Raw genomic sequence first — 26,950 nt, 5'->3', positions numbered from 1 at the left:
TCTGTGCTTCCACATGGGGCTTGCCTAACAATTTGGGCCCTGTTCATCCTCGCTCAGCAGACTCTTGAAAAACACATTCACAGCTGAGCTCAGATTGAGAAGTAGCCTTGTCCCTGGAGCAAAACAATTGGGTTTTTATGTCGTATAGATGAGATATAGATAACATATAAAAATTGAAGAATTTGGTATCTTTTCTTTTAAGTGGCTGCAGGACATCGAGGCCAATAGACTTTTCTTAACACTGAGTACCAAGGTTCCCAACCCAAACCCAGTCCCCAAAGCACACCAACAGTCAAGGATTGCAGCATTTCTCAGTAAACTGGTTTGGGAACCAATCAAGGTATTAAAATCCCAATAGGCCCTAGGCGGATACTGATTGTCCCCCCCTTTTCCGAGGAGGTGTCCATCTTAGATTTTCCTAAAAGACTAGCTCATGTTCACCCCTGATAATACCCAGGTCACCAAATAATGATTTTGATTTATGTAGTGTTATTATGCCCTCCCTTTTTTTGTTGCCGTAGACACTTTTCTATGAGCTCCATATTGTTTGTGAGTCTAATTATGTACTTATTATTATTATTATTATGGAGCTCTGATATATATTAAGATACAGTAAGGTATCTTTAAACATATGATGAAAGTGTTTAGAAATCAGTCTATATAAATAAGATACATTGTTCTTATTCTTAATTACATTTAAGTTCCATAAATTTACTAAATAACTTAAAATTCGCAGAAAAGTCCACCCCTTGGACACACCCACACTCACACCTCTAACATTACAGTGCCCCTCATTGTCCATTTGAAATGTTGGGAGGTATGGTAATGTATTATATAAATAATGCTTTTAAAAGTGTTGAAAAAAACACCCAATCCAAAATAATAAAAAATATATTAAAGGGGCACTAAAAGGGGCGCCAAATTAACTTTAGCTTAATGAAGCAGTTTTGGTGTATACCTCATGCCCCTTCAGTCTTACTGCTAAATTCTCTGCCAGGGGAGGTGTAATTAGGGTGCATGGAATGAACCAATGTGATTTAACTCTGAAATGGCAGAGAATTAAGCAGTGAGATTTCAGACTCAGAGGCATGATTTATACACAAAACTGCATCATTAAGCTAAAGTTGTTTTGGTGACTATAGTGTCCCCTTTAAAACCTGAGGCAGCAAGTTTGTCCCAACAGGAAGTTATCAGCCAATCTAGATTCTTCAGTAACTTTCTATGGCAATTATTCATATTATCCCAAATATATCTGCACAAAAGTGTACATCAGGGCTTTATTGGCAAAGTGTGTAGTTAAAATTCACTAACCACCAATTAACTGATGACATGAACAGCTATATTACCGAAGCTGATAAACAAAATCTGCAGGTTGGAAGAGAATGGGAGAGATGGATAGAAATAAATATGAACAGATAAAGATACACTTGCCTACAGTGACACAGAAATATACACAAACGAACACAATATGCACAAAGACAAGTATATATAAACAAACAGACATTCATGCAAGGACAGAGGCTGACATACAGAAAAAGACACAAACAGACAGACAGCAACGCAAGACTTATATGACACAGCATAGATCAGTCAGTTGTGTCTGTGCTAGGGCAATAGTTGGTGCTAGAATGCAGTCTAGAGAATATCGCAAAGAAAATAAACATGACATGGTTTACAGTCTCACATTTGGTGCTGTAGTTCCTCGGCTCTCATCCAGCGATGAGGCTGTGTTCAGCAGATATTTCTAACAGCTGGCTCAACAAGATGTATTGTTACATGAATATATGAATTGGTATGTGACTATGGAATGTGGAACTTATCCCTGAAGACTTTTATACTGGGATGAGTAACATCACCCTGCACAAAGACCTTTGTAAAAATGGATCTCATCTATGGCTGGTTGTTAAAGATTTGTACACAGTGAACCAAAATAGGGTTCCAACTAGCCAAGAGTTGATAAAGAGGCAACCTGTGCTGAAACATGTTGCACGCAAAGGGTTATAACTTAACCTGAAAATTGCTGAAATAAAACCACAGATCATATTGAAATCTTGGTTGATCTTGGCTTTCCAGACACAGTTGAATTAAATGTCCTACAAAAGCTTAGGCTGAGTGGGTTTACAGAAATGCCATTCTGATGAACCACAATTAACCATCACTGTTCTGTTGTATCACATCGTTAATGTGAATCCTTTCCCTTCCATGCTTCTTGATAACATATATCTCTTCTGGCTTTAGTTAGACAGGATTGTCAGCTCAGTATAGTTATACAATCTTATTATAGGTACTTGAAGAATAGGAACCATGTCTCCAAATATATCTTTCTCCGAAACCTATATATCACTAATGAAATGCCGAAGGTACTGTACATACCCAAGGAGACCTGATCATATTTCCACTCTGGTTTGCGTTTTCCTCTTTCCTGCAGTGGCAGAGCAGGCCCACTCTCTGTTCATTCAGCTGATTTCCCCGAGGTCTTGCACAGAGAGAATTTGTTACACGACTCGAGGAAATTACAATGACTTCCTAGCTCCACTCAACTTGAACTTTTGCAGTTCATAAATTTTTACTCACTTAATTTGATTTATTTAAAAAAAAAAAGCAGCCTGCCACATGTCCAATTAATCTTTGTGTTCATGATGCCACTGTGAATATGTGGCACCTAAGTCATCCCTGTCCTGTTTTCCACGTGGGAATGGGCAGATTGATAATGCTTTTATATTGTCAAGCGACAGTGGTCGGCCCATGTGGAGTTCTTGACTCTTTTGCCGTTTGGTTAACGCAGTAGTTAACACTATATTTCATGTCACCCAAGTTAACCTTATAACTTCTACAAACGTCTACAACTTATCGTAGCGTGGATGAGTGGTTTTGGGTCATTACACATGCCTTGTTGACCTGAATACACAATACACAGGGCAAGTTAGCTCTGTACATGCGCTCTCCTTGATACCACAGAACATGTCATTATTATATATGGTAGAATATTTCAAGATTTTAGAGGTCCCCCCTAGGATGAATTTTTTTTCAGTGAAAACGATTACGGTACCTATGTTCAAATTCCTAGTATTTTGGCATGTACTTCTGCCAATTTTTTCCCCCTCATTACTCTGAAATGACTTTGCATGGTTGTAGCCTCCTGAATTTTCTAAATTACATTTGGTGAATATATGAATTGGGATTTTTACTTATATATTTGATATTGTAGATATGTGTATACAATGCCAAAAGATAAATAAGATGCTTGCTAGTAAAGCAATGGCAAGTTAGTAAACCATCTCGTAGCCATGGAAGCCTCTTGATCTTTTGTTAATATTTGTTTGCTGTCACTTTCTATATCTTTATAGGCAAAACTGAAAAATGTCCACCTTTTTGCCAAAGATTTGCCAACAAAATTATATTTTTTTTCCCATTGATGCTGGCCATTGTCTTGACTCTTGCAGTACTGTATACATAATGTTCTATAGCAGGGATATGCAACCTTCGGCACTCCAGATGTTGTGGACTACATCCCCCATAATACTCTTACATCCATAATGCTGGCAAAGCATTATGGGAGGTGTAGTCCAAAACATCTGGCATGCCGAAGGTTGCCTATGCCTGTTCTATAGTCATACACCTATAGGTAATAATGTATCTTCAACGTGAATGAGAACAACTGAATCTGTGACAATGTCAGAAAAAGAACAACCCTGGCTGAAACCAATACTACCAATTTTCATCAACAATTTTTGAGGTTCTCCAATTGGTTAGGGGAACGTGAAGCAGGTCTATGTTGTAAGCAGTGGAATACTAGTAATTAGCTTATGTGGTTACTCATACTATGTAAACATAATGGAGGGTATAGATATCTATACTTTTATTAAGATTGTGGTACCTCCTTTTATTGTATTGGGGTTTACTTGCTAAACTGTGGATTGTAATTCATTGAAAACTGGCTTGCAAAACGTAGGCAACAATATCTGATTTGTGAACAATTTTAGCTAAGTAGGGAGGTGTAGCAGAGAATAGTGCTAAAATCATCAATCCAAAGGATTTCTCAATTAAAAATAAAAACTGCACTGTATCATTTATTATATCCAGCGCTGAAGGGGTTAGTAAGGAGAACAGATTTCAAGTTGTTGATTGTCCTTTGTTACATTACTTCTCTGGTAATAAAGCGTTACAAGGAAGGATGGGGAAATATGACAAATGGAAAGTCAGCTTGTGGTGAGCCTCACGGCTACTGTGGGAACATGAATTACGTCTTTAAAATTCAAGAGATGCAAAATGAATGCAATGAGTGTACCAATGGAAACATGTCAGGAGTATCTGCCCTGGGAGTTGAAATACTGTCAGGCAGGAATTAGAATCCGTGACTTAGCTGTAATTGCACTATTATTGATATGGGTTTCAACCCTGCGGTACCAAGCTTTTATTTTTAAACTATGGGGGGAGGGGAAGGAGTATTTATTTAAGTACAACTGCTCAACTATATTGACTCACCAGAGCTCTTCAACTTCTAACATATTAGTACAGGGATGCTGAACTGTGCCTCTCTACTAGCTGTTATTGCAACCCAACTCACATCTTTGTTTGCTGTAGACTTAAAGGAACACTCCAATAGAAAGACAATGTATTTTATTTATTCAAAATTTAATCTACATACCCCCAATAAAAACATGTATGCAGTTAATTATGTTTTATGTATTATGTTTTATTGGGGTTTCTTGTCTCCCCTTCTAAAGTAGTCCAGAATTCATGTGTCTGTCAAATCTCAAACTTCCCAATGCAGCTCAATGTAAAGTCTTTGCAAGGCAGGCTCTGGGTAATTGCTGCGTCTTGAGTTTAGCTCCACTGAGATAACAAAACTAGGAAGTAACAGGAACGGTTATCTGATTGACAGCCGGGGGGGGGGGGGGGGGGGGACTTGGACCAAAAATGAACTCTGAAGATGACTTCAAGAATTTTTACATTTTTGCTATTTTGACCTTAAATATAAAAATTCACTTTGAAATCTTTTTGATTGGAAAGCACATGGCAGCTACTTGTAACGGCTTACCTTAGTTGGGAGTCCGGTTGGCAGAGATTTATGCTCACCCTTGCAATTAAACACAGGCTAAGGTGCTCAGGTAAGAATTCACCAGGCCTGTGAGTCTGTGCACGGGGGCTGTGCAGGATATTGCTCCAAATCGCAGTACAGGTAAGGACACAAGCAGGAGAAGCGTTGAGGGTAAGCCAAAGGTCAGAGGGTGCCAGAAGTCAGGATACACAGTAAGAAAGCCAAGGTCAGAGGAAGCCAGAAGTCAGGATACACAATGCAAATAAGCCAAGGTCAGGAGCCAGGAGCAAACGATCTGGATACACAAAAACAGGAACCAGACAGCAGAACCAGAATCAATGAACTGACACTGTCCTCCAGGTGAGGCAGTGTCTTATACCTGGCTAATTGGGCCATCAGCTTCAGGTGGGCTGAGATTGATAGGTGAGAGCCACTGGTGAAGTCCAGCCAGGAATGCAGGCTTGGGATGCATATGGCCTCAGGTTCAAATCCCCTGTTGGGCACTTCTGGAACGACCACATCTGGAAGCCACGGGCTTGTAAGTTCTAATTGAATTATAATTTTACAAACTCAATGCTCCAAGAAACCTTTACGTGAAATGAGATCGGTACATCCAAACTGTCTAGGCGTTGAAATACCTCACCACCTACTGGATATGTGACCCTTGCTTATGTCTTCAAATTTTTACTGTTAAATATAGCATTTTAAAATACTATGTATGAGCAAGGTATAGACCATAAATTAAGGGCTATTAAGTTTCTCCTGATTTTGATATGATGATCTGGAATCCTATGCACAAGGCTATTATACTATACATCATTTGGTTTGTGAATGATGCCACATAGGCCGTAAAGTAACATCTGATACTCTCAAAACCTATATTTTAACAGCTGCTTACAATTCTCCTATAGCAATACATACATTCTATTGCTTTATATATAAAGGCATATTCACTAAAGTGAGACTTCAAAGTGAATTTCAAATTTAAGACCAAAAGAGCCAAATTGATAAAAAATAAAAATAAAACAATGTCAACAATTTTGAAATTCACTTAGAATTCTCATTTTTGGGAATACCCCTTATGATATTTTGTCATTACACCTTAAAGGGAACCATCACTTTTTTTAAAAAAATTTTTTTATTATTCTTTATTTTCGTTGTGCCAAGTACAACAGAGATTACACAATATACTCTATTGTTAATACAACTAAATAGGGGATTTACGTATTCCCTACATTTGCAAATATATATGCTTGTGTAGTGTGAAAAATACAAATACATGTAGAAATCAAGTGTGTTATGTTTAAATCTTTTGCAGACCTGCAGCTCCATCTTGGCACCCTGACAACCATTATTATATGCTCCGTCCTTTGCACTTGGCAGTCAGAACATATTGCAATTTCCAGAGAAATGACAGTCCCCCTTTAAATAACCCAAAAGGAAACAATTGACCTTTTTTATGTGTTAGTAGGTACCGTAACTTGTATCATACACATTCAGCTCCAGACCTTTAAATACTCTTATTGCACTATACAGAGTAACCTCACAGCACGGCCGGATGGGTAGATGGAGAAACATTGATATTGATTTATGGTTCTTATTACGTGCTAATAATTTTCCAACTTGGTAACATTCATAGAGCACAGCTATATTAAATGTTTTGCTGCTATTAACAGAAGTAATGTATGTACGGTAATACAGTATACTGCACAGATGCATTTTGTTTACAAATTGTTTCTCCTGTAGAGCTTACAATCTTATGTACAATGAATTGCCAAAGGCCATAAAAAGTAATTGAACCAGAGTTCTTTTACAATAACGATTGCAATCCTTGCGTTTATTACTTTTTTTATATTGTTTTTTTTTTTTTTTTTTTTAAATGTGGCAGTGGTGTGTTGTCCTCCGTTATAGCACGTATAAGTGTAATCATTTTTTGCTGTCTCTGAAATAAACTTAGATGATGCTTATAAGGAAGGCCTATTTCTTGGCTATTGTAACATAGCTAAATCTGCAAAACATTATGGGACCCTGTGAAAAAATTAGACAATTTACTAAAAAGGTAATACGTAAAGGTTATGCTTTTAAAATTGATGTTTGGGTCCACAAACTAAGAGTAGCCAAGAAACAGCAAACCTCCCCCAATAATGCACTCTGAGACTGGGGAAATCATCCTGTTACTAGGTACCAGTCGTGGAGCTGTCCCCCTGTCTGTGAAAGACAAGGGACACAGTTACACAAAAAGGGCATGGGTGTTGAAAACCTCATGTTGATAGATAAAATACAAGGGTTGGATGAAACGCACAGCTATAAGGCATCGAGGAAAGATTGAAAGCTTCAGACGGCTAAATGACACAAATATGGGACTAACAGACACAAGCATAGACACAGACACAGGCACCCAAAAAATACATGATAGGCTGGAAGGCACAGGTGAGGCTGAAAAATCAGAAAACCTGTGAGCCTGGATAGAGAGAAATTATGTTTACAGGGCAGTAGACTGAAGAACATGGTGGCACATAGCAGAATGAGTGTGAAAAACATGGTGGTACTTAGCAGAATGAGTGACAAAATGTGCCTGAGATATACTGAGTGACCTCACAGGGTAGCATCATCAATACTCCACAATGTTCCCTGAGATACTGGGGGGAAATGCTGGTTCCTGACAAAATAAAGTGTAAGAAATACGAGTTAAAAACATGTTTACAGTATTTCTTGGAGAGCCTGTGGAGCAGTATTTCCAATCTGAGTACGGCTTTAAATAAAATGAAGGATGACTGTTAAGATTTGTAATGGTTTGTAATAAATTTATATATAATGAACTGAATGTGAAAGACAACAGATCTGCAGCTTGTTTTAGATATATCCCAATGAAAAAATACATAATTAAATGCATGCATGTTTTATTTGGGGTATACCAAACAGTGATTGTTTAATGTATTTATTGTATTTGTGCAGTGAATTCTCCTTTAAGCATCACTTCAAATCAGTGAAAGGACAGTTTCTGTTGGGGTATACAGCACTTAACTGCAGAAACCCATGAAGTGGTCATCAGTTGACCCCCTAATGATCACAGTTGGGATTGACATCATTGGTTGTTATATCAATATTGCAGATGTGCGGATTCCTAGAGGGGCATGCTAGAAGATAAAACGTATCACTTCCAACTTAGATACATGCAGATGTACATTATTATATCATGATCTTAAACAAAAAGCACACTTTTTTATGTTTTCAACTATTGTATTGCTTATAGTTAATAAAAACGAGTTTAGCTAAAAAAAAAAAAATCTGATTTCTTTTATGGTAGAAGATTGCCTTTAAGGCTTTTACATAACCTTTTCAAAGACAGACCTGTCAGTCATAGTTCTGCTTTATAATGTCATGCCTTATTTAAGAACATTGCTGAAATGTACTTTAATATCTGCAACAACAGAGCCAAATGGACCAGCAATGTTGTTCTTTTATTACATTAACATTCAGAGTTAAAAGCTACTGGAAGTCTTATAGTCTCACCTCCCTGTACCGAAAAAATATATACAATAACTCTCACAATAAAAAGCATATATTTAACTGTGTATGTAACAATATTGTATATTTATTTTTGCTAGCATTCCGGCAGATGATAGATAAGGGAGTTGCAATCCACTGACAAGGAGACATTATTAAGGTTACATTTCTACAACAATCTGCTTGATATCTAGACAATAAAGAGCTGTCAGAGCATTAACAATGGCTCCCGGGAACATCTGCTGAGCGGGGGACAATTTTGCCGGAATCTTGGCACTGTGGGATACCTAAGAGTTATTGTAAGGGAAGCCCCAGGAATCTGTTGCATTGTTCTCTAGTACTAGTGCTAAACAATAGTTACCTTGCTAGAATAGGGGCTCCGTAAACTTACCACTGACGTACAAGAAAAATGTCTGTGGTTATGAGATCGTTTGCCATTCAATTGCTTCTTTTTTGAAACGTGAACAGCCAGAATACTGATATTTCCAAAGTTGTATTTTCACCTCTAAGAATCAATGGGACAGACAGCCTTAGCGTACGTTAGATTGAAATCCATCCATCTGCCTCTATGGAAATCCATTAAACAATTTTCACCAATCCACCTTCTTTATCCTTTGGTCAATCACCATCAATGCCATTTATTTTACACAGCTATACCATGAAAGTATCATCATAACATACTGACTGAAACTCCATCTTTAAGAAACTAGCAAGCGTTGCATGAAGGGTTAGTTGTTATGTTACCGCTGCATTTGTTGAGAAGTTATTCACTGAAATTACAGGACTCCTGGCAATAGATGAGTGGATTCAAGCGAAGGGTGCTACAACTAAAGAGACTGCAACCAACTGCAGACATTATCAGATAATAGTGTTATTACTGCAGATACTAGCAACGAGTCTACTACTGTGTCACGACTCACCCAAGTTCCATTGCTGATCGGCCAGTCTGGGCACGAGCACATGCAATCACAAGTGGCATATCTGCAACCTGTAATCTGACACATGTCACGTCTCCCGGGCAACGCAAGAAGTGAGGGAGGTGTACATGCTCGAGGCAAGCAGCGGTATAACCAAGTGGCATGGCTACATGCAGGATGTCCTCCACTGGTTTTCTTGACAGCCCCAAGCTCCTAGACAGCCTCTGTAAAAATAGAGTCAGTTTGGGGTTGTTCAATGGGGCATGGCCTTAGACCCTATTTTAACACAGGACAGCTGAGCTATCACTGCTTGGTTATTCTGTGCTGTTTCAGTGTATACATGCCTACTTTTGTCATCCTGGATAACTGACTTTTGGCTTGTCTCACCACTTCCTAAACCTTTATACCTGGATTTCTGACCTTTGGACTGTCTTGACTTTGCCTAGCCCTTTCTGGATTGTTTATCTTGGACTTTATTCATGTTTGATTCACCTCAGTGAGAACTGCATTTTGATTTTTAGACTTCAAACCTGAGATGCTGCCACTACTGCAGACCTTAGCAAAGCAAGAACTACCACGACATTGAACAGATAGCTCTTGTTCTAATATGGAAATTCATCTCCCAGTCCCATGATGATAGCAGTCAGGCTGAGATTTATAGGCGTAGTCACGAGGACACAGTAGAATTGATAGTAGTTTCCCCCTCCAACCTGCATAGCAATATTAGGAATTAAATACCCTAGTCATATATAATTAATTATGAATAGTAAATACAGGTGAATCGATACAGTTGAATGAATGCTGATTTATTTTTAGGCAATTGATTTTCTTTCTTGGAAGAGGAGCAGAAGGAGGCACATGGGTGGTAGACCCAAGTGTCTGTTGTGCGACTCCTTTTAAAGGTTACTGTGGATTTGTCACTGTGAAGTAGACGATGTTAGCATATGTCAGTACTGGATCTTCTGGTTTCACCGCATGCATCCTGGCAGTTAGTTTTGCTCTTGTAATCCTGTCTTTGACTGGAATAACTGTAATAATAGTCAAATATCTCAATCTCACCACAAGTGGAGTTCTGAGAACGTTTTGTGTGTGACGTTCTAGCGGCATATTGTGAACTGTAGGTACTTTGCGTCATCATGCAGGAACTGGGTGAGTGCCAAGAATGTGTTCCTTCTCTTCCAAAATACTTCTCCCCAGTACACTTAAAGACTGATGCTTGACAATGCATGAAAACTGTTCTTGTCATTGGTATGTTCTGCTTCAAAAGTTGTGGTTTCCGTGTCTCATCCATTCCAATAGTGTGGATAGCAATAGCATGCGCACTGGAATATAGTTTCCCTGTGACATCCAATAAATTGGTGGTTTGAATCAAAGGCTGTAAGATGATAAGTAAGGCCCCTGTTTGTTACATTGTATTTCACTGTAAGATGATGGTGGAGGTGGTGACAGCAAGTCCAGAGCTGAGGTGGTGGTAGCTAACTTTCTATTATGGGTACTTGACGGTGCATACTGCTGCAATCATCTGCTTGTTATGGCTAATCTGGCAATGGAGAGGGCACATCGTACGATTACTGTAACTCATTCTGCCCATGTTTCTGATTGGCATCATTAGTACGCTTAAAGACGCTCACACATTTGACATTATTGAATGAAGTCAAAATAAGAATAACTCAGAAATGTGTCTTCTTGATTTAAAACATTGAAAACCAAACAAAGTTTTAATCGTGCCGCATGTCTACAAGAAATTAAGCCACATTTACTAACAAACCCATATCTTGAAGGACCATCTGACACAGACCTGTGACATGCTGTGCTAAATTATTTCTCTTGTATATTTCCCCTGGGCCAAACAATTAAAAAAAAAAAGTATATTGTGCATATGTGACTTTGTCCTAAAATATATATCAGACCACTCTGCTGAGTTCTCATTACAGTGCTCTGTGAATTTATGGAATTTATGGAATGTATGCGTGCATGTCCCTGCATCCTAGCTCTGAGTTCATAATGCTGGTAGGTGTGTGATGGATAAACACTCTTACCTGTTCCTTCCAGAAGGACAGTAATAATAGCAACAAGCGACCTGTGAGGGATGACCACCCACACATCTCTGATAGCCTATTCCAATCCATATCATCATGCTGTTTTGACGAGAGTGTACACAGTTGATATAATTGCGCTGTTGCCAGGCATGTAAGAGAGGGAACCAGCAGCTGTGATAAGCAGTGTAAGCTAGTTACAGTCTGGATCTTCGCCCTTTTCATCTTCGCATTTGGCAACTTTGATTTAGAATCCAGAAGAATTTGTAATAATTCTCAGTGATTTTGAGGTTTCGTTATTTTTTTTGATGTACTTAATTGCATCACACATCAAAGCTGACTTCTTATTGACTCTTGGGAAAAAAGTAACGAATATTCCCATAATTTGGGTTGAAATATAACATTATGCTGCTCGGTGAGTTTCTTAAAAAAATTAAATTAGGAAAATTTAAAGATGTAATAAGGCAGTAAATGTAAGCAGCTGTGCAAAGGCACAGATTTTTCAGTAAACACATGGCGAAGGCATACTTACAATTATTATTATTATTATTATTAGCATCATTTATTTGTAATTTGGCAGCTGTTTCCATGGCATTAAAATTGATGGAGCATATTTGACCCTTAGTGTACCAGAGGTGTGGCACTAGGCACACCACCATTGGCACTCGATAGGTTAAGGTTTGTTAAGGATATTAATTGACTGGCTTGGTTTATTACATTTGAGTTGGTAAGTATTTATTGTGACTGTCATTTTAGGGTTACCATTGGTTTTACTAACTATAACATGGGAAATATTTATATATATATATCAAGTAATAACTTAACTTTTTTGAAAGTATCATTTTCTTTTTAAGCACGGTGTTAATGAGCACTATTAGTGTTTATTTTTTTAACTAAATGCATCATTGAAATCATGGTAAAATCAGAGTATCAGTTGGTGATGTTTTTCTGTCTTTTAATTATCGCAAATGGTGTCTGGTTTTATGTCGAATACGTGGTTCCTTGTAATGATAATTAATTCATGTGGATGATTAATTATTAAAGACTGATTGTTAATTTGTGGCAGAATGATGAAATCAAATTAATTAGAGGTTATTGATTTTATTTTGCAAAGATAAAATATGCACGCTAATATTCGTTTAAATGCTACCTTTGCCTGTGGCATACTCTCATTTGGTTTGCCGAAGAGTGGTTGTTTAGCATAATGGGTTTTGGTAATTTTTGGTAATCAATCAAACCGTCGTCCCCAGCCAAAACTCCTTGAGCTAGAGGCCCATTCAATTCCAACGTTTCCTAATTATCAGTATGGGCAGTAGTACTTTTGGATCAATAATACCAAGGTACTTGAGGAGTGTATTGAGAAAAAAATATTTTATCAGTTGTGAATCCCATACAAGTAAAGGCTACTTAAAATCCTAAAAAAGTCACAATTATGAAAATATATTCACAAACTTGTTACTGTTCCATGTTTACTTTTTTATGTGTACCATTTTCTTGCTTGTGTTACCTAACCAACTGATCATGTAAAATAGCTCTAATATTGATATTATTAGATACTATTCGACCCTGTAATTAAGAAGCTTGTTGAGACAATTATCAATGTAGTTTGTAACAATGAACTTATATGGCCTGTTTTAGTAAAAGGTTAGATTCACTTTGCAAAAGTAGAAGGATCGTTAAATCTCCCCATTAATTTCAACCAGAGATTGAGCCCTTGGTATGGAGACTGTAGGGGCTCTGCTGAAAACAGTAAACAGGATTGAATACAGAACAGCCGGCTTAGCATTTGAACTTAAGTTCTTGATTTATCTTGTTTTGGAACAACTGGAAGCGTCAACTAGGCAAGGCTTCACATTAATGTCTAAAGCTTTGGAAAACAAACATCTTACAGATTGCTAACTCTGTCCTGCAAAACTATTTTTTTGCCTATCCACAAGGCCGCCATCAAAAACTTTGGGGCCCTTAACACAACTCAAGGTCTGGGCCCCCAGGGACCCACCTCCAAGCCCACCCACAGGGCCCACCCCCAAATCCCGCCCACAGGAATACACACACAGACACAAACACACGCACTGATACAAAAGGACACAGATATACACACACAAAGGTTTCTGTTAAACTAGTATGGTTTTTACTGGAAGAAACAAGTGGTGGTGGTGTTGGGATGCAAATGGTTATCGTAGAATCTGCCAAAAAAAAGCATACATTGGGCATCATAAATAACAAACTGGATACAACCCTAAAATAATTTAAGATTTGAAGTTCAACAATTAAACGTAACTTGTCACAGAGTCGCCATTGATATATTTGCCAATATTGTATTTTATTCTAACTATTTCACGCCTTGTTACATTACATAAAATACAAATTAATAGAGTATAGTAAATGTATCTTCTCGAAAGACCAGCTGGCTGTGTGTCTGTTTCTCTTCTGGTGAGTAGCATGACAACTTACAATGACATTATGCACCAACATACATATACAAAGAAGAGAATTTTCCAGTCATTTTCTTTCCCACAATACATACCGCGGATTGTATTCCTGCATTCTCTAGTGAAAAGGTCTTGCGTGAGAATACACAGCAATCATTGGCTCTGCTGCCTCCAGGCTGCCAGCACAAAACCAATCCATATGGCCATGTTTTCAGAGCAGTGATCATTTTGTTCAAATGTGTTGTGAAAAGACAGTTAATTACAGGAGATAAAATAAGACTCTTGTTGCATCATAGCAGTTTCAGCTATAACAGCTTTTATTCTGGGCATTTTTAGTGCTAAGTGAGTGTTAAACCGGGCCTGTTGCCTATTATTACTCCGTAAACTCTTTATATTCTGCAATAATCACTATCTCCCTCATCTTCATTCACATGTTTAATCTCTGCCATTAGATTTCAGAGATACGGGCAAAAGTATCTTTATTTTGGACGCAAAGAACTTGTGCTGCGATGTTCCAAACCAATTATAGCCCTTTAAAGCCCTGCTTTATAGCACTTCATCTGTGTAGGGGCTGCACATTTTATTTTCCATAAAGCCAAAAACCGGTTGTATCCCTATCTCAGACAGTATTTTCAGATCTATGTTACCCTGTGTACTCCTCAGCCATCTCTCATTCACAATGTGTCTTGCACTCATCTCAATGTGTCTCATCCATCCCCTATATCTATCAGTTTCCCCAGTGTGTCCCACCAACCTCCTTTATTCCCAAGCCACCTCTACGTATCTCAGATATCCTCTGTATGTCTTAAGAAACCCAAGTATCTCAGCCTACCTATTGTGCTTCATACATCGACATCTATCTTTGAGTCACAGCTATGTGTCTTAGCCATTCCCATTTATCCCTGTCACCAAATATTTGTCAGAGTTAATTTCTATATCTTGTCTACCCATTTTTTTTCTTTGCTATCCAATATCTTTCAGTCATTGCCTTGTGTTTCCCTCACCAGAGTAACTCTGATGTTAGGGTTATAAGGTGGTTTTAACTGAATGTCTTTATATCGCTTGCATTACTCTGAAGATCTTTGTGTAATGGCCACTGATGGTCATTGGGTCACAATTCTATGAAACAAAAATGTAAAAAAAGCATCTGGCGCAAAAAAAACTACAAAAATAAAGCATTATGGATACATGAATCAAAGAAAAATTATTATTTTTTTGCACGTTAATGTAATGGATTACTTCCTATTTCTTAGAGAAATACCATAAAAGCTTTGAGCCTCTTTCTATGACGCAGAATGTTTACCTATTTATCTTATGGCATAGCACGCTCAAAACTGAGTCATTGCAAGGGGTATAAATGGAGCCAATTCTTCCTCACTAATGTATTAGCAAGCTCAGTGAGCACTGTCATGGCACATGATAGGAATCTCTTTATGCGAAAAATTACATTAAACTCAAAATCATTGGTAGTATATTAATTAATTATTTACTGAGCTTACGGAAATTAAATTGTCTGGAATGCCAGTTATGCCAATTATGGACCACTTTATACTGTGTCTGCTGTAAAAAAGCCAACAATATGATTACATTCATGAGTAGCTTGGGAATCCAAAACACTTGCTCTAAACCCCAAACCCATCCTTTATGGGAAGCTTTTGTCATTGCAGAATTTTTTTTTACATCTTATGAAATGTGGTTAAACAAACACGCACTGTGCTAATACTTACCAATCACTAACCTATACAATAATTCCAACACTGGTCCTACAACTGTGTGTATTTTAAAAACATCTGTGCCCAGAACAACCCTCAGAATAACTGGCATTATGAGAACCATGGTGTATATCAAGGACGCAGTAAGCATAACTATTTTCTGCACACTAAAATAAGATAATAGAAGACTGAACTTACATGACTTGCAACCCTTTGATTCCAATTTTGGAAGGCGACCATTTTGGAAAACACAGACCACCATGCCGGAAGAGTTGCTAATAATTTAATGTATCCTCTTCACATATGTAGTAAACAGCCTAAATGTTGCAATTCATATGATATTTAAAAAAAAAAACGTTTTCAGATATTATTTTGCAAAGTTTTATTGGTTGACCACCTTTGTGGTGAAATAGCTTTGGCCCATTTGTTGTAACTTTTTTTTTATAACTTTTTATTATCTAGTAGTACATTTCCTTTAGCATTTTACGTATGGTAATCGATTCCCAAGAACAAGTGTATGTTGTCGACTGTGGATGTTTTTTTTTTACTGACTCTGACTGCAGAAATGCAGTGTTGGAGCCAGCCCTAGTGGCAGAGAATGATACGCCAGGGGTCGTACAGCTGATGTGTGAATGATCTTAGAGCACATTGATGGGCCTGTCACAAGCTTTACCTGGTGCTTTCGTCAAAGGCACAGGAGTTTTGACAGCCTCCCCCTCTATGCCGTTTTGTAGCTGAAGTCTTGCCACTTTGTATTTGTTTGCATCAGAGACACTGTCAGATTGAGATCAGTGATTCGCAGTGACTCCTATGAATGAGAGGGCTGCAGTTTGACAGCATGCAAAGTGAGCATAATTCCATCTCATGGGAGCAGACACAGGGCGTTGCCCTGAAACTGGAATGTTAAATAGTAACATATAGGAGCAACATATAGGAGAGCAACAGCTGTGAACCTCCAGAAGTTGTATGTCGCTAGGTGTTCCTCTAGGCCTGTTTTAAAGAACAATCCTTATCCAGTCTTAAAAAGTTTGGCCCCAGTCAGCTGTAGTGAGTCAGATACATAGTAACATGGTTAATGGAGATACACTAAATCCAGCCAGACAAACCTTTCACTTATTCCTAACGCTGCTGTTGCTGTAAATATGGCTTTGTAAAACTCCTGCCCTCCAGATAACTCTCATGATTCTTTGAATGAAGCAGATATCCAGAGAGTCATGGGAGTTGTAATTCAGTAACACCTGGAGGGCCAGAGTTTGGAGAACCCTGATTTAAATTATATAGTATGTGTCAGACTTGTTTTGACCAATACCAGACTGCTGCAGTGGCAGCCGCTCCCCCGATTGTTATCCTCTTGCACGTCAACATTTTAGAGCTATAAACGTCACTCACAATGGGTCATTTTTACCCTGTTAATCACTGTGATATATCTACTGATATATATTCTTACAGTGTGCTTGAATTGCTGCTAACACAACGCCAAAATACATTTTTGATGTTTTGATCAGAAAAGGTTTGCAGCGTTCCAAGTTTGCAGGAATCATCATGGGAATCAGTGGAATTAGCGCCTTCATAAATCTAAGTATTGAACAAAAAAAATGCAACATTTTTACAAGTGATTTGGTGAATCACATTAACATATGAAGACAAAATGATCTTAAAGCCACTTATTTCACCATATGTTATATGCCATTTGTCTTGTCAAAGATATGGGTATATGTAATACTAAAATTACACTTTAATTGGGTAAACATTGAATTATATACATTGAATGCAGTCCTATTGCAGGAGGGAAAAGTGATATTTGTGCACCATTTCCTGTCTGTGTGGATTTTAGCTTCTAATGGGTACCACTGTATGCCCTTGGCTACTGGTATCTTTCCAATCACAAACCCAGAATTTAAGACAGAAACAAGGATCAAAAAGTTCTGATCAGTGATTTCTTTATTCCCGAGTAAGAAGATGACTTGTTAGATTAAATAAGTCAATATCGTTATAATCCTCAGTCTTATATGTGTGCATTAATGTTCGTTTAAACCTCTGTACAACAACAATATGCAATGTGTTACAAGTGTTACACATTACCAGCTAATAACCGGTGTTGTAGTCATTTGCTGATTTGAATAGACATACACTGCATAATTTTATACATTTGGAAAACCACGTATCGTACAGCAGTAAATATTTGCTTGTATGAAATACAGTGTATACTAGTCATTTTGTTCATTTGAAAAGCTATTCACTTTATTGTAGTCATTTTCTTATATGGAAATATATATGTGGTGTAGTAGTCATTTTGCTGATTTGAAAAGCCACGCATTATATAAGGAAAGATGCCGATGTGGAAAATCTGTGTATTTAGGGAACTGAATATTCTACTGCAGATTCTGACATGCTCGCTGCATTAATAAATACACAAGTTATTATGACTCCAAGGGTTAAAGCCTTTCTTGGCCTGAATTTCTAAATATAGATCAGGGTAGGCAGGGGCGCGTAGGAGGCATTACAATCAGTGAATCACACAGCAGCATTTGCCTGAAAGTCTCCTACAGAGCATACAATAATTCAGCAGCAATTCACTGGCATAGATTAAAAGATGCATCAGTACTGGTAACACGTTCCACTCGATTGCAGGCAAAAGGGTCAGGATTTCAACCCACTACTGTGCAATCTATAGACAATGTACACTATAGAAATGAGAACCATACACTTCATGCAGCGGGTCTTGGTATTAATCATTCTTTATATGAGTCAGGCTCTGAAATAGGGCTTTTTAGTGGACATCATAATAAGCTTTATTTAACATGGATAAAGCAGATATTTTATCAACTGCAGAACATTGAGTACATTTCACATGTACGATAATGATACAATATTCATTTACAACGTTCCGTGTTTAGGTGTGAATCAGCATCTCCATATGATATCCTCAGTATCCAAACAGATTTGCTGGACCGAAATTCCTTATTAGATCGGAAGGAATGTTACATCATTATCCTGCTAGGTGTCAGATTGGCATTTAACATATTACTTTGTGTTGTGATTTCTAGCCCTATATGCCTTTTCAAGAAGTTTAAAAAAAAATATTTTGATTTAAAAAAATTTTGGGTTGAATTGAAGAGCTGATTAATTGTAGACATCCTGCTTACTTTACCAGTCTCACTCAATCCTGTTCATTTGCTGATTGTAATTGCTTGCCAGGTATTTGATTGAACTCTGTACTACAGTTAATAGTGACAAAGCCACTCAGGTGCAGTTTGATTTTCTAATGTTGAGTGCAAATCGTATATCGTTTGGCACCTATCCTTGACCCCACAGTTTTGGGAAACTCTCAAAAATCTTCCAACACTAGAACTGGCATTAAGAGGGCAGGTGCATAAGGTTGAGTTTACTTAATTTGCTCATATTGACTTTGCAAAATGTAAGACTGCTGAAGCATGTTATAGTACTTGGATTTTGATGGCAAATAAAACTGAATAGCCAGTCTAGTCTGATTTGTTCAAAACTTTGCATGTCTAAACAACTTTAAAGGGATACTCTAAGCAACATAACCACTACAAAATGGCTGCCTTGTCCATCTTTATGTCAAACCTCTGAGGACACAGTTGCATTGGTAATGCAGAATTTACACTTAATTTTCTAATAATGCAGGATTACACATTATCAATGTCAAAATCATCCATCAAGAACGGCAGCGATTGGCTTAGAGTGCTGAGAATTGATTAGCTTAGAACAGCGGTTCTCAAACCAGTCCTCAAGGCTCACCAACAGTCCAGGTTTTGTTAGTATCTCCATTGGAATGAAACAGGGAAATACAGAAATCCTGGACTGTTGGTGGCCCATGAGGACTGGTTTGAGAACCACTGGCTTAGGGCTTTGAGCCAGTCTGTGTCATTCAATAAACACTGATAATACAGGAGCATACATTCTTCATAATCAAAATGACTAAAGAGGTGATGGTATCAATGTGCCTACACAACTTGATATAATGGGATGTCACCCAGACTCCCTTCAACATAACCACTAGACCAAACTCCATTGGATATGTTGCTTTAATAATGAATTACTTTTCAATTAGGAATTGCAGTGTATCTGGACCAAACCTTATTGAACTCCTCATCTGAATTAATTCCAAAAGTTGAAAGTTATTCATTCTATCACACTTGCCTCCCACCATTTTAAGGCCATTCTATTTACTCTGTTTTACATAAAATGTTAACCTCTAATAGATTTCTAATGTTATTACTGGTGTATATATATATATAGCGCCAACATTTTCTGCAGTGAATAAAGTTATACAATGGTTATTTAGGAAGTCATTGACAGACAGAAATGATGTTGACAGTCACACAAGGTGAGGAAGGTCATACTCAAACAAACTTATAACATCAACTTTAGCTTTTTTTCCCCTTGAATTTTCTTGAATTTTGTTTAGTGTATTCATATTTGTTTGAAGGAAAGGTCTGGATTTTTGGAGAAAGTAATCTGGGTGAGATTTTACATGAAATATAACATGATTCCAAATGTGGCAAGATTTAGAATTTTCAGGTAAAAAAGAGTTGCCCATTATGGACTGTCATCATCTAGTTGGATCGTTGGTTTTGGAATGAGCATGCAGTATGTTTTTTTTAATGAAGATAGTTAACCAAGATTTTTGCCCATTAGAGACGGGTTAAAAAACTGCTAGGTTCAATCTATTGATATTAACTCATTCATTCACAAAGGCAGTGAGGACATTGAACATTGCTTCTCCAAAGCGGTAGTGCTCAATGGTTAAAGATGTGGACAGAAAATGAATATAAAGTGATTTCCACCAGTAAGAGGGCAGGCATGGTATCTGCTATGCACTGATTTGCTCCTCTTGAGGGTTGGCGGCGATTGTCTCCCCACCACAACACACTTGGCTGGCACTGCGTAGCATCCACACAATAGCCGGCTGGCAGTCTAAGTGCTGTTATCTCCAGCCTGCAGCTCCATCCACAGAAAGGTGTTCATTACATATTCCATGGCCCTTTCACTGCCCTATTCTCTGCATGTCCTGGGCCATCAGTTAATGTCTCCTCTTATTATGAACCGTGACAAAGTCCAGACAGAGCAGTCCAGAATTACTTACAATGTTATTTAGTGTTACAGATACGTTTGACAATATAATTATACTTCTTGTTTCTCAGCTATTTTCTTGGGCTGTTAAAGTAACAAGGGCGGTGATTGTCTAAACCTGAATAAAATAACATTGCATTGGATACTAAATTACCATGTGTCTTAAACGTGCGACGCTTGTTAGAAGTAAATGAAGGTTTAGATGAGTCTCTTGTCCTGTGTGCCTAAATGTGAGTCTACTCAACTCAACAAGTATATAGAATAGTAAGAATTTAGAGATAAAAACTAAATCTATCTATATCTCTGTCTTTCTATCTATGTATCTATCTATCCATCTGTCCGTCCGTCCGTCTGTCTGTCTGTCTATCTATCTATCCAGGTCGTTGTGAAGAAAGCTTACAGATACAGATGATGGAAAGCCGACAGACTGAAAATACTGTCTGAATTTATTTGCATTTTTCGCATTGCACTCTGGTAGAGTTATATGAACATCGTTTTCTGAGCTGTTATGTCTGGGGTATTTTTTTTGGGGGGGCAGGAGATCTGAAGATGTCATGAGAATCGTTTTACATACTCTGATTTCTTATCATGTAGGGGTTGTAAAAGATTCATTTCTGAATCTGAGAATTGTACATGTTTCCCTTTAATTTTAATAATGTGCATGAACGCATTTTTGCATATTTGGTCAGATGGATGCATACCTGTACAAGTAGCATGGTTACATTCAATGGATCCTCGTGAAATATTTTCATCCGTGGTTGTTGAAAAGACTTGCTTTCGGGGAAGTTGTTGTTTTAATCTGGATTCAAGTCGTAAAACTCTTGGGATTTGAACTGGATTCGTGCTGCATGCTTGACTGGCCCGTCCTTGTATTACAGATTATGGAAGGCCGTGACATTATCAAGCTCTGCCTTGTGTCCCAGGCATAGTTAGCTCTGCTCGGCTACACTGCCTCGACTGCATGTCGTTTTCCTTGCTTGCTGTGTTGCACAATAAAAAGTCAGAGAGCCTTCATCACACCGCATTGTGCTGGCAATGTAAACAGCTAAATATCAGAAAGAAAAGCAGCTTCCCATTCAGTGCAAAACACCTGCTCCTGCTGTACCCTACAACACAGCACTATAATAGAGCCTCACCGCTGTTTGCGTGGTTAGGGTAAGGTAGTGATTTATTCACTAAACAGTGAGTTGGATGAACCGTAAATATACTTGTAAAACGTAGACCAAAATAGTAAAGTTTAAAGAAATAAATCCACAGTACCCCATATTTTCCCCAGCATAATTAGATTGCACTTATTTTAATTACTTTTTGTAAATTTATTTATATATTTTTTTTCATAAAGACATCAGTGGGACTCACAGGTCCCCAAAACAATGATGTCACAAGTGGACGCGCAGGTCCTTTGTATTGCAAACATTGAAACAATGTATCTCGTTATAACAGGTTAAAAAAATCATCCCTGAATTCTCACACATAGTCACTAAACTGCCATACAGGTATGGTGGGGAGAGGACGATTATATATCATGAGAAAGGAAGATAAAAAAGAACAAACTTTAAAAAAAAAAATCAAGAATCGCATGCTCTCCAAGCAGCATAGATTGCCCGCCCGGGGCCATGTCATCTGTCCGTTAGCCGACTGCAAACCAATGTTTAGTGAGTGCAACCCATAATTAGGGAACCACGCTTTTCTTTAAATTTCAAAAATGCTGATTTTAAAAATATATATTTAAATGTATACTGCAGGCACCCACACAACATCCAAGTAATGCAACGTTACAGTTGAATTAGATGGCATGTTTCCTTTAAATTTTTTTGATCATATTAAATAAAAAAAATACATTCATATGTCCCAAGTGTCCATCTTTCTCTGTTCCTACCTACACGCTGCAGCATTCCATATTTCCCTGCACTGATATGATGTCATCACAGCTGTCCAGATTCTCTCATAGTATTGCATGAGAGAGCTTACAAAGCTTCTGTATGCAAATGCAACCACCACTAGTTTTTTGTATGAAATAAATAAATGAAGTTTCATGTAAACTGATAGAAGTTGAGCTGCCAAAACCTCTTGATTTGATGCAAAAGCGGGGACTTCGAAGGTTACCATAATTAATTTTATGCATTTCTTTAATTCATTATATATATATATAGAGAGAGAAACAAGTGGAGGTCAGTTACAATGTGTGCATGAAAAATATGTTTTAGCAGCAGAACATGAGCTTAGATTTCTAAAAACACAGAACAAAATGACGACTTGAGGCACATTAAAATGAGATTGGACTGCAAATAAACATATTTCAAATGCTCTTTCTCATGAACGATGTTCTGGTTGGGTTGGTCTACCGTAATGATGTCTATGTGTGCTGACCTATTTAGTTTATGACCATGGGCTGCCACGTCTCACCTCATACAGTATGTGCTGATTACAATTCTAGTGATGCAGCCTAGGTACAATTGGGAATAGATGCAGCAGTCATTCATCTCCTGCCTCCTCTCTGTCATGTGCTGTGAGTCCCCTTTGCTGTACACTGGCAACATATCACCTTGCTGACGTAAAGACGTTCTTGAGCTTTTGCAGAACTAACCTGTCCTGCCATGTTTTGTCTTCACAGCTGATCAGTGGTGGATCTATTGTAAGTGCTGAGGCAGCATGGGATCACGTCACCATGGCCAACCGGGAGTTGGCGTTTAAAGCTGGCGACGTCATCAAGGTTCTGGATGCTTCCAACAAGGATTGGTGGTGGGGTCAGATCGATGACGAAGAAGGATGGTTTCCTGCTAGCTTTGTGAGGGTAAGTCGTATGGATTGTAGATTTTGCAGCCATGTTTGGTATGACGTAATATTTTGAGATTACATTACATTATGGGATTCATTGTCTAAAATTATGGGTTTTTTTTCAGAAAAGTTTTGTAGTATGTTCTGTTTTGAGTTATTGTTTTGTAATTTGCAATTTCATCAAGTTGGTTTCTTTTCCTGGATGTATTTTCAAAACATTATTTGGATTCACTTTCTGTGCAATTTTGATTGATGACAGAGATTTGCATAAGAACAGTTACCACTCAGATTAAATATAGTGTAATGAATTCTGATATGGCTTTTGATTGCCTTCAGAAAGAGAAGTCTCATAAGAAAAAATAATAGACTTGGGTGCAGCTGACGTTTTGGTTTTCCAGCTGACGAACTGAATAGGGTCATTCCTTTTTGGATGAAATTCAGACATTATTTTCGTTTAAGAATTTCACTAGTCCGAAAGAAATTCCGATCCTTGTTGCGAGCCGGGGCTGCATCTTGCAACCGTTTAGTAGATAACTCTCTAAATTGGTACCTGTGTGGGATTTCCATATTTAAGTTAAATAAATTAGGGAGCTGTTTAGTATATAGCTCCTTTTTGGTATCCTTATGGCAATCCCATAAGGTTCACAGAGCTATCTATTAAAGGGACACTATAGTCACCTGAACAACTACAGCTTAATGTATTTGTTCAGGTGAGATCTATAGCTCCCTGCAGGCAATCAAATGTAAACACTGTATTTTCAGAGAAAATACAGTGTTTACATTGATTGATAGGAATACCTCCAGTGGCCATCACTCAGACGGCCACCAGAGGGACTTCCTATCATGCAGGGCCCTAAAAAGGCCCTGTACACGTCAGATGTATTAAGATACGTCTGACGTGTGCAGGAGAGAGAAGGCACTGTGTGCGCGCCTTCTCTCTCCAGCCTGTCAGCAGAGGAGGGGGGCGGGCAAAGACCGCGAGCTGAGCTGTCAGTCAGCTCAGCTCGCGGCCGCGCACACCGCGCGCATGCACGGTAGCGCACTCAGGACTTCAGAGGGCGGCATGAATGCCGCCCTCTGAAGTCTGTGCGCATGTGTGGCGAAGTCGCGCATTCGCACAATTGAGCAATGACGCTTCTCTCAGAGAAGCGTCCTATTGGACCCCGCGATTTCATCATTTTGACGAAAAAGGGGGCGCGGCATGGCTGGGAGCTCGGCGCTGGGACGGAGGTAAGTTTCTAATATAAAAAAGCATCGAAAATGATTTTTTATATTTGAAAGTACATATAAAAGCAAGAAGGAAGGCTGGGGGACCTGTCTTTCTTGCTTTTATATGTAGACTATATTATTTATTTATTATTTATTTATTAAAAATTCTTAAGAAACGCAGTCTTATTACCCATAGGGTCTCGATGCGCATACCAGCAATAAAACAGACAAAACAATATCCAGCAAACAACAGCATTATAATCACATGCATTTGAACCAGGTTAAAAGTTTCATGTCATCCCATACGCCTGAGCAAATAAAACAGTTTTTAAGCTCCGGCGAAACTTCAGTAGATCATTCTCAAGTCTTAATGTCAGAGGCAGGGAGTTCCAAAATTGCGCTCCCTGAACATCACTCGTTCTCCCTCCGCACTTTTTCTTTTTAAAATTTGGAATCTTCAATAAGGCTAAATCAGCCGATCTCAAGGATCGACTGGGAGTATAGCGTGTGAATTTATCCTTCAGATAGTCTGGTCCCATACCATGGACTGCCTTATATACCAAACAACCATTTTTAAACAGAACCCGTTCACGAACGGGCAACCAGTGCAAGGCTCTTAATGATGGAGTGATATGGTCATTGAGGGCCACACCCGTAAGTAGCCTTGCAGCTGCGTTCTGTATCAACTGTAGCTTGTGTATGATGTTCTGAGGCAGTCCAATGTACAGAGCATTGCAGTAGTCCAATCGGCTACTGATGATGGCGTTGACCACCGAGATTTGATCGGAGGGGGCAATGAATCTGAAAATAGACCTCAGAAGCTTCAGGTGGTAGTGGCAAGAGCTTACCACCTGATTAATCTGAGGCTTCAGTGTCAACCTGGAATCGAGAATGACTCCCAGATCTCTGACCTTAGTGGCAGGACTCGGAGATGGAGAAAACGAGTCCGGCCATGAGGGAAAGATACTATTCACCTCCTGGTTACTGAAGATGATGCATTCAGTTTTGGGACTATAGAGTCCCTTTAAGAAGCTAAAAGACCAAAATTACAAAAAGCCCTTCCTTTTCACAACGTTGGTCTTTCAGACAACTTTACTAATACTAAATAAAAAATATACCAGAAATATATGCTAAATATATGCTAAAATTGTGCCCCAAATAAAGGGGAACACCAATACAGGAAATGCCTTCAAAAAGTCAATAAAAAAGAATAAAAGAGTTTTTTGAAACTTTTATTTAGACATCTCAATCCAAAATGATAAATAATACAGTGGGACCTCGGTTTACGAATTTAATTCGTTCTCCGGGACGTTTCTTAATGCGAAAATTTTTTAAACCGAAACGCGGTTTCCCATAGGAATGCATTGAAAACAAATTAATCCGTTCTGGAGGTCAGAAAAAAGTCAAAATGAGCTGGCATGGAAACCAACCTACAATGCAGAACAGGCATGCAAACGATGAAGATCAGCTCCCTACCTTTCCACAGCTTGAGAAATGCACCAAAAAGTCCCAAAACAACTGCAAACAATTTCCAAAATGGCTCCAAAACTCGATGCAAAAGCCACTCCAACACCTCCACACTCGACGCCACGTTCTATCCACAGGCTCCAGCATGCAGGGGGCGGTACTATAAACCACCCAGGTGCAATGCATCCTGGGGAAACTTGCATTGTATTGCGAAACAAAATTGTAAACCGAGGCATTATTTTCAGTAGATTGTATATTGAAAACAACACACACACAAAATAATGTGGTAACACATAAAACGCCAGCAGGTAATATCGGAGAAAGTATCAATGTCTAGAATGACCACAGGATATGGGGATATTTAATTACAAATGTAAAAGCTAGCTAGCTCCATATAGCGCGGAGAATCTGCTGGAGCAAGAGACAGTTATAGCAAAGAGCCAAATGTGTGTACATAATAGCTCATTTAAATGTTACAAAAAACTGATTCAACAAAAGGAGCTAAATGTGAAAAAAGTTACAAACGAACTAGAAACTATAGAAATACCCTGCATAGATAGTATTAAACTTAGAAAAATATACCAAAACTCATATATATCTGATAGACCAAAACTTGGATCCCTATATAGTGGACAAACAGTGGCGTACACCCAACCCATGGGGCCCCGGTGTGAAAACTGATGCGTGGGCCCCCCCAGCGTGCGCGCTTACTCTGCGCGGGCTGGGGCCGCAACACATGGCGGCGGGCACCTGG

General features: G+C 38.4%; 1 protein-coding gene across 4 annotated transcripts in view; it reads left to right on the top strand.

The window, feature by feature from the left end:
- Window positions 1-26,950, top strand: part of ARHGEF9 (Cdc42 guanine nucleotide exchange factor 9) — a 347,057-nt gene that overhangs the window by 191,401 nt on the left and 128,706 nt on the right. For all 4 annotated transcript variants that reach the window (XM_063432082.1, XM_063432083.1, XM_063432085.1 and 1 more), the window contains one exon: window positions 23,357-23,536. In XM_063432082.1, the coding sequence (XP_063288152.1) occupies window positions 23,357-23,536 (180 nt within the window). The remainder of the gene's footprint in view (window positions 1-23,356; window positions 23,537-26,950) is intronic.

Source organism: Pelobates fuscus, chromosome 9 (genome assembly GCF_036172605.1).
Source record: "Pelobates fuscus isolate aPelFus1 chromosome 9, aPelFus1.pri, whole genome shotgun sequence".
Lineage (NCBI taxonomy): Eukaryota > Metazoa > Chordata > Amphibia > Anura > Pelobatidae > Pelobates > Pelobates fuscus.
Note: the sequence above shows the minus strand (reverse complement) of the source record. Positions and strands in the feature narration are given on the sequence as shown.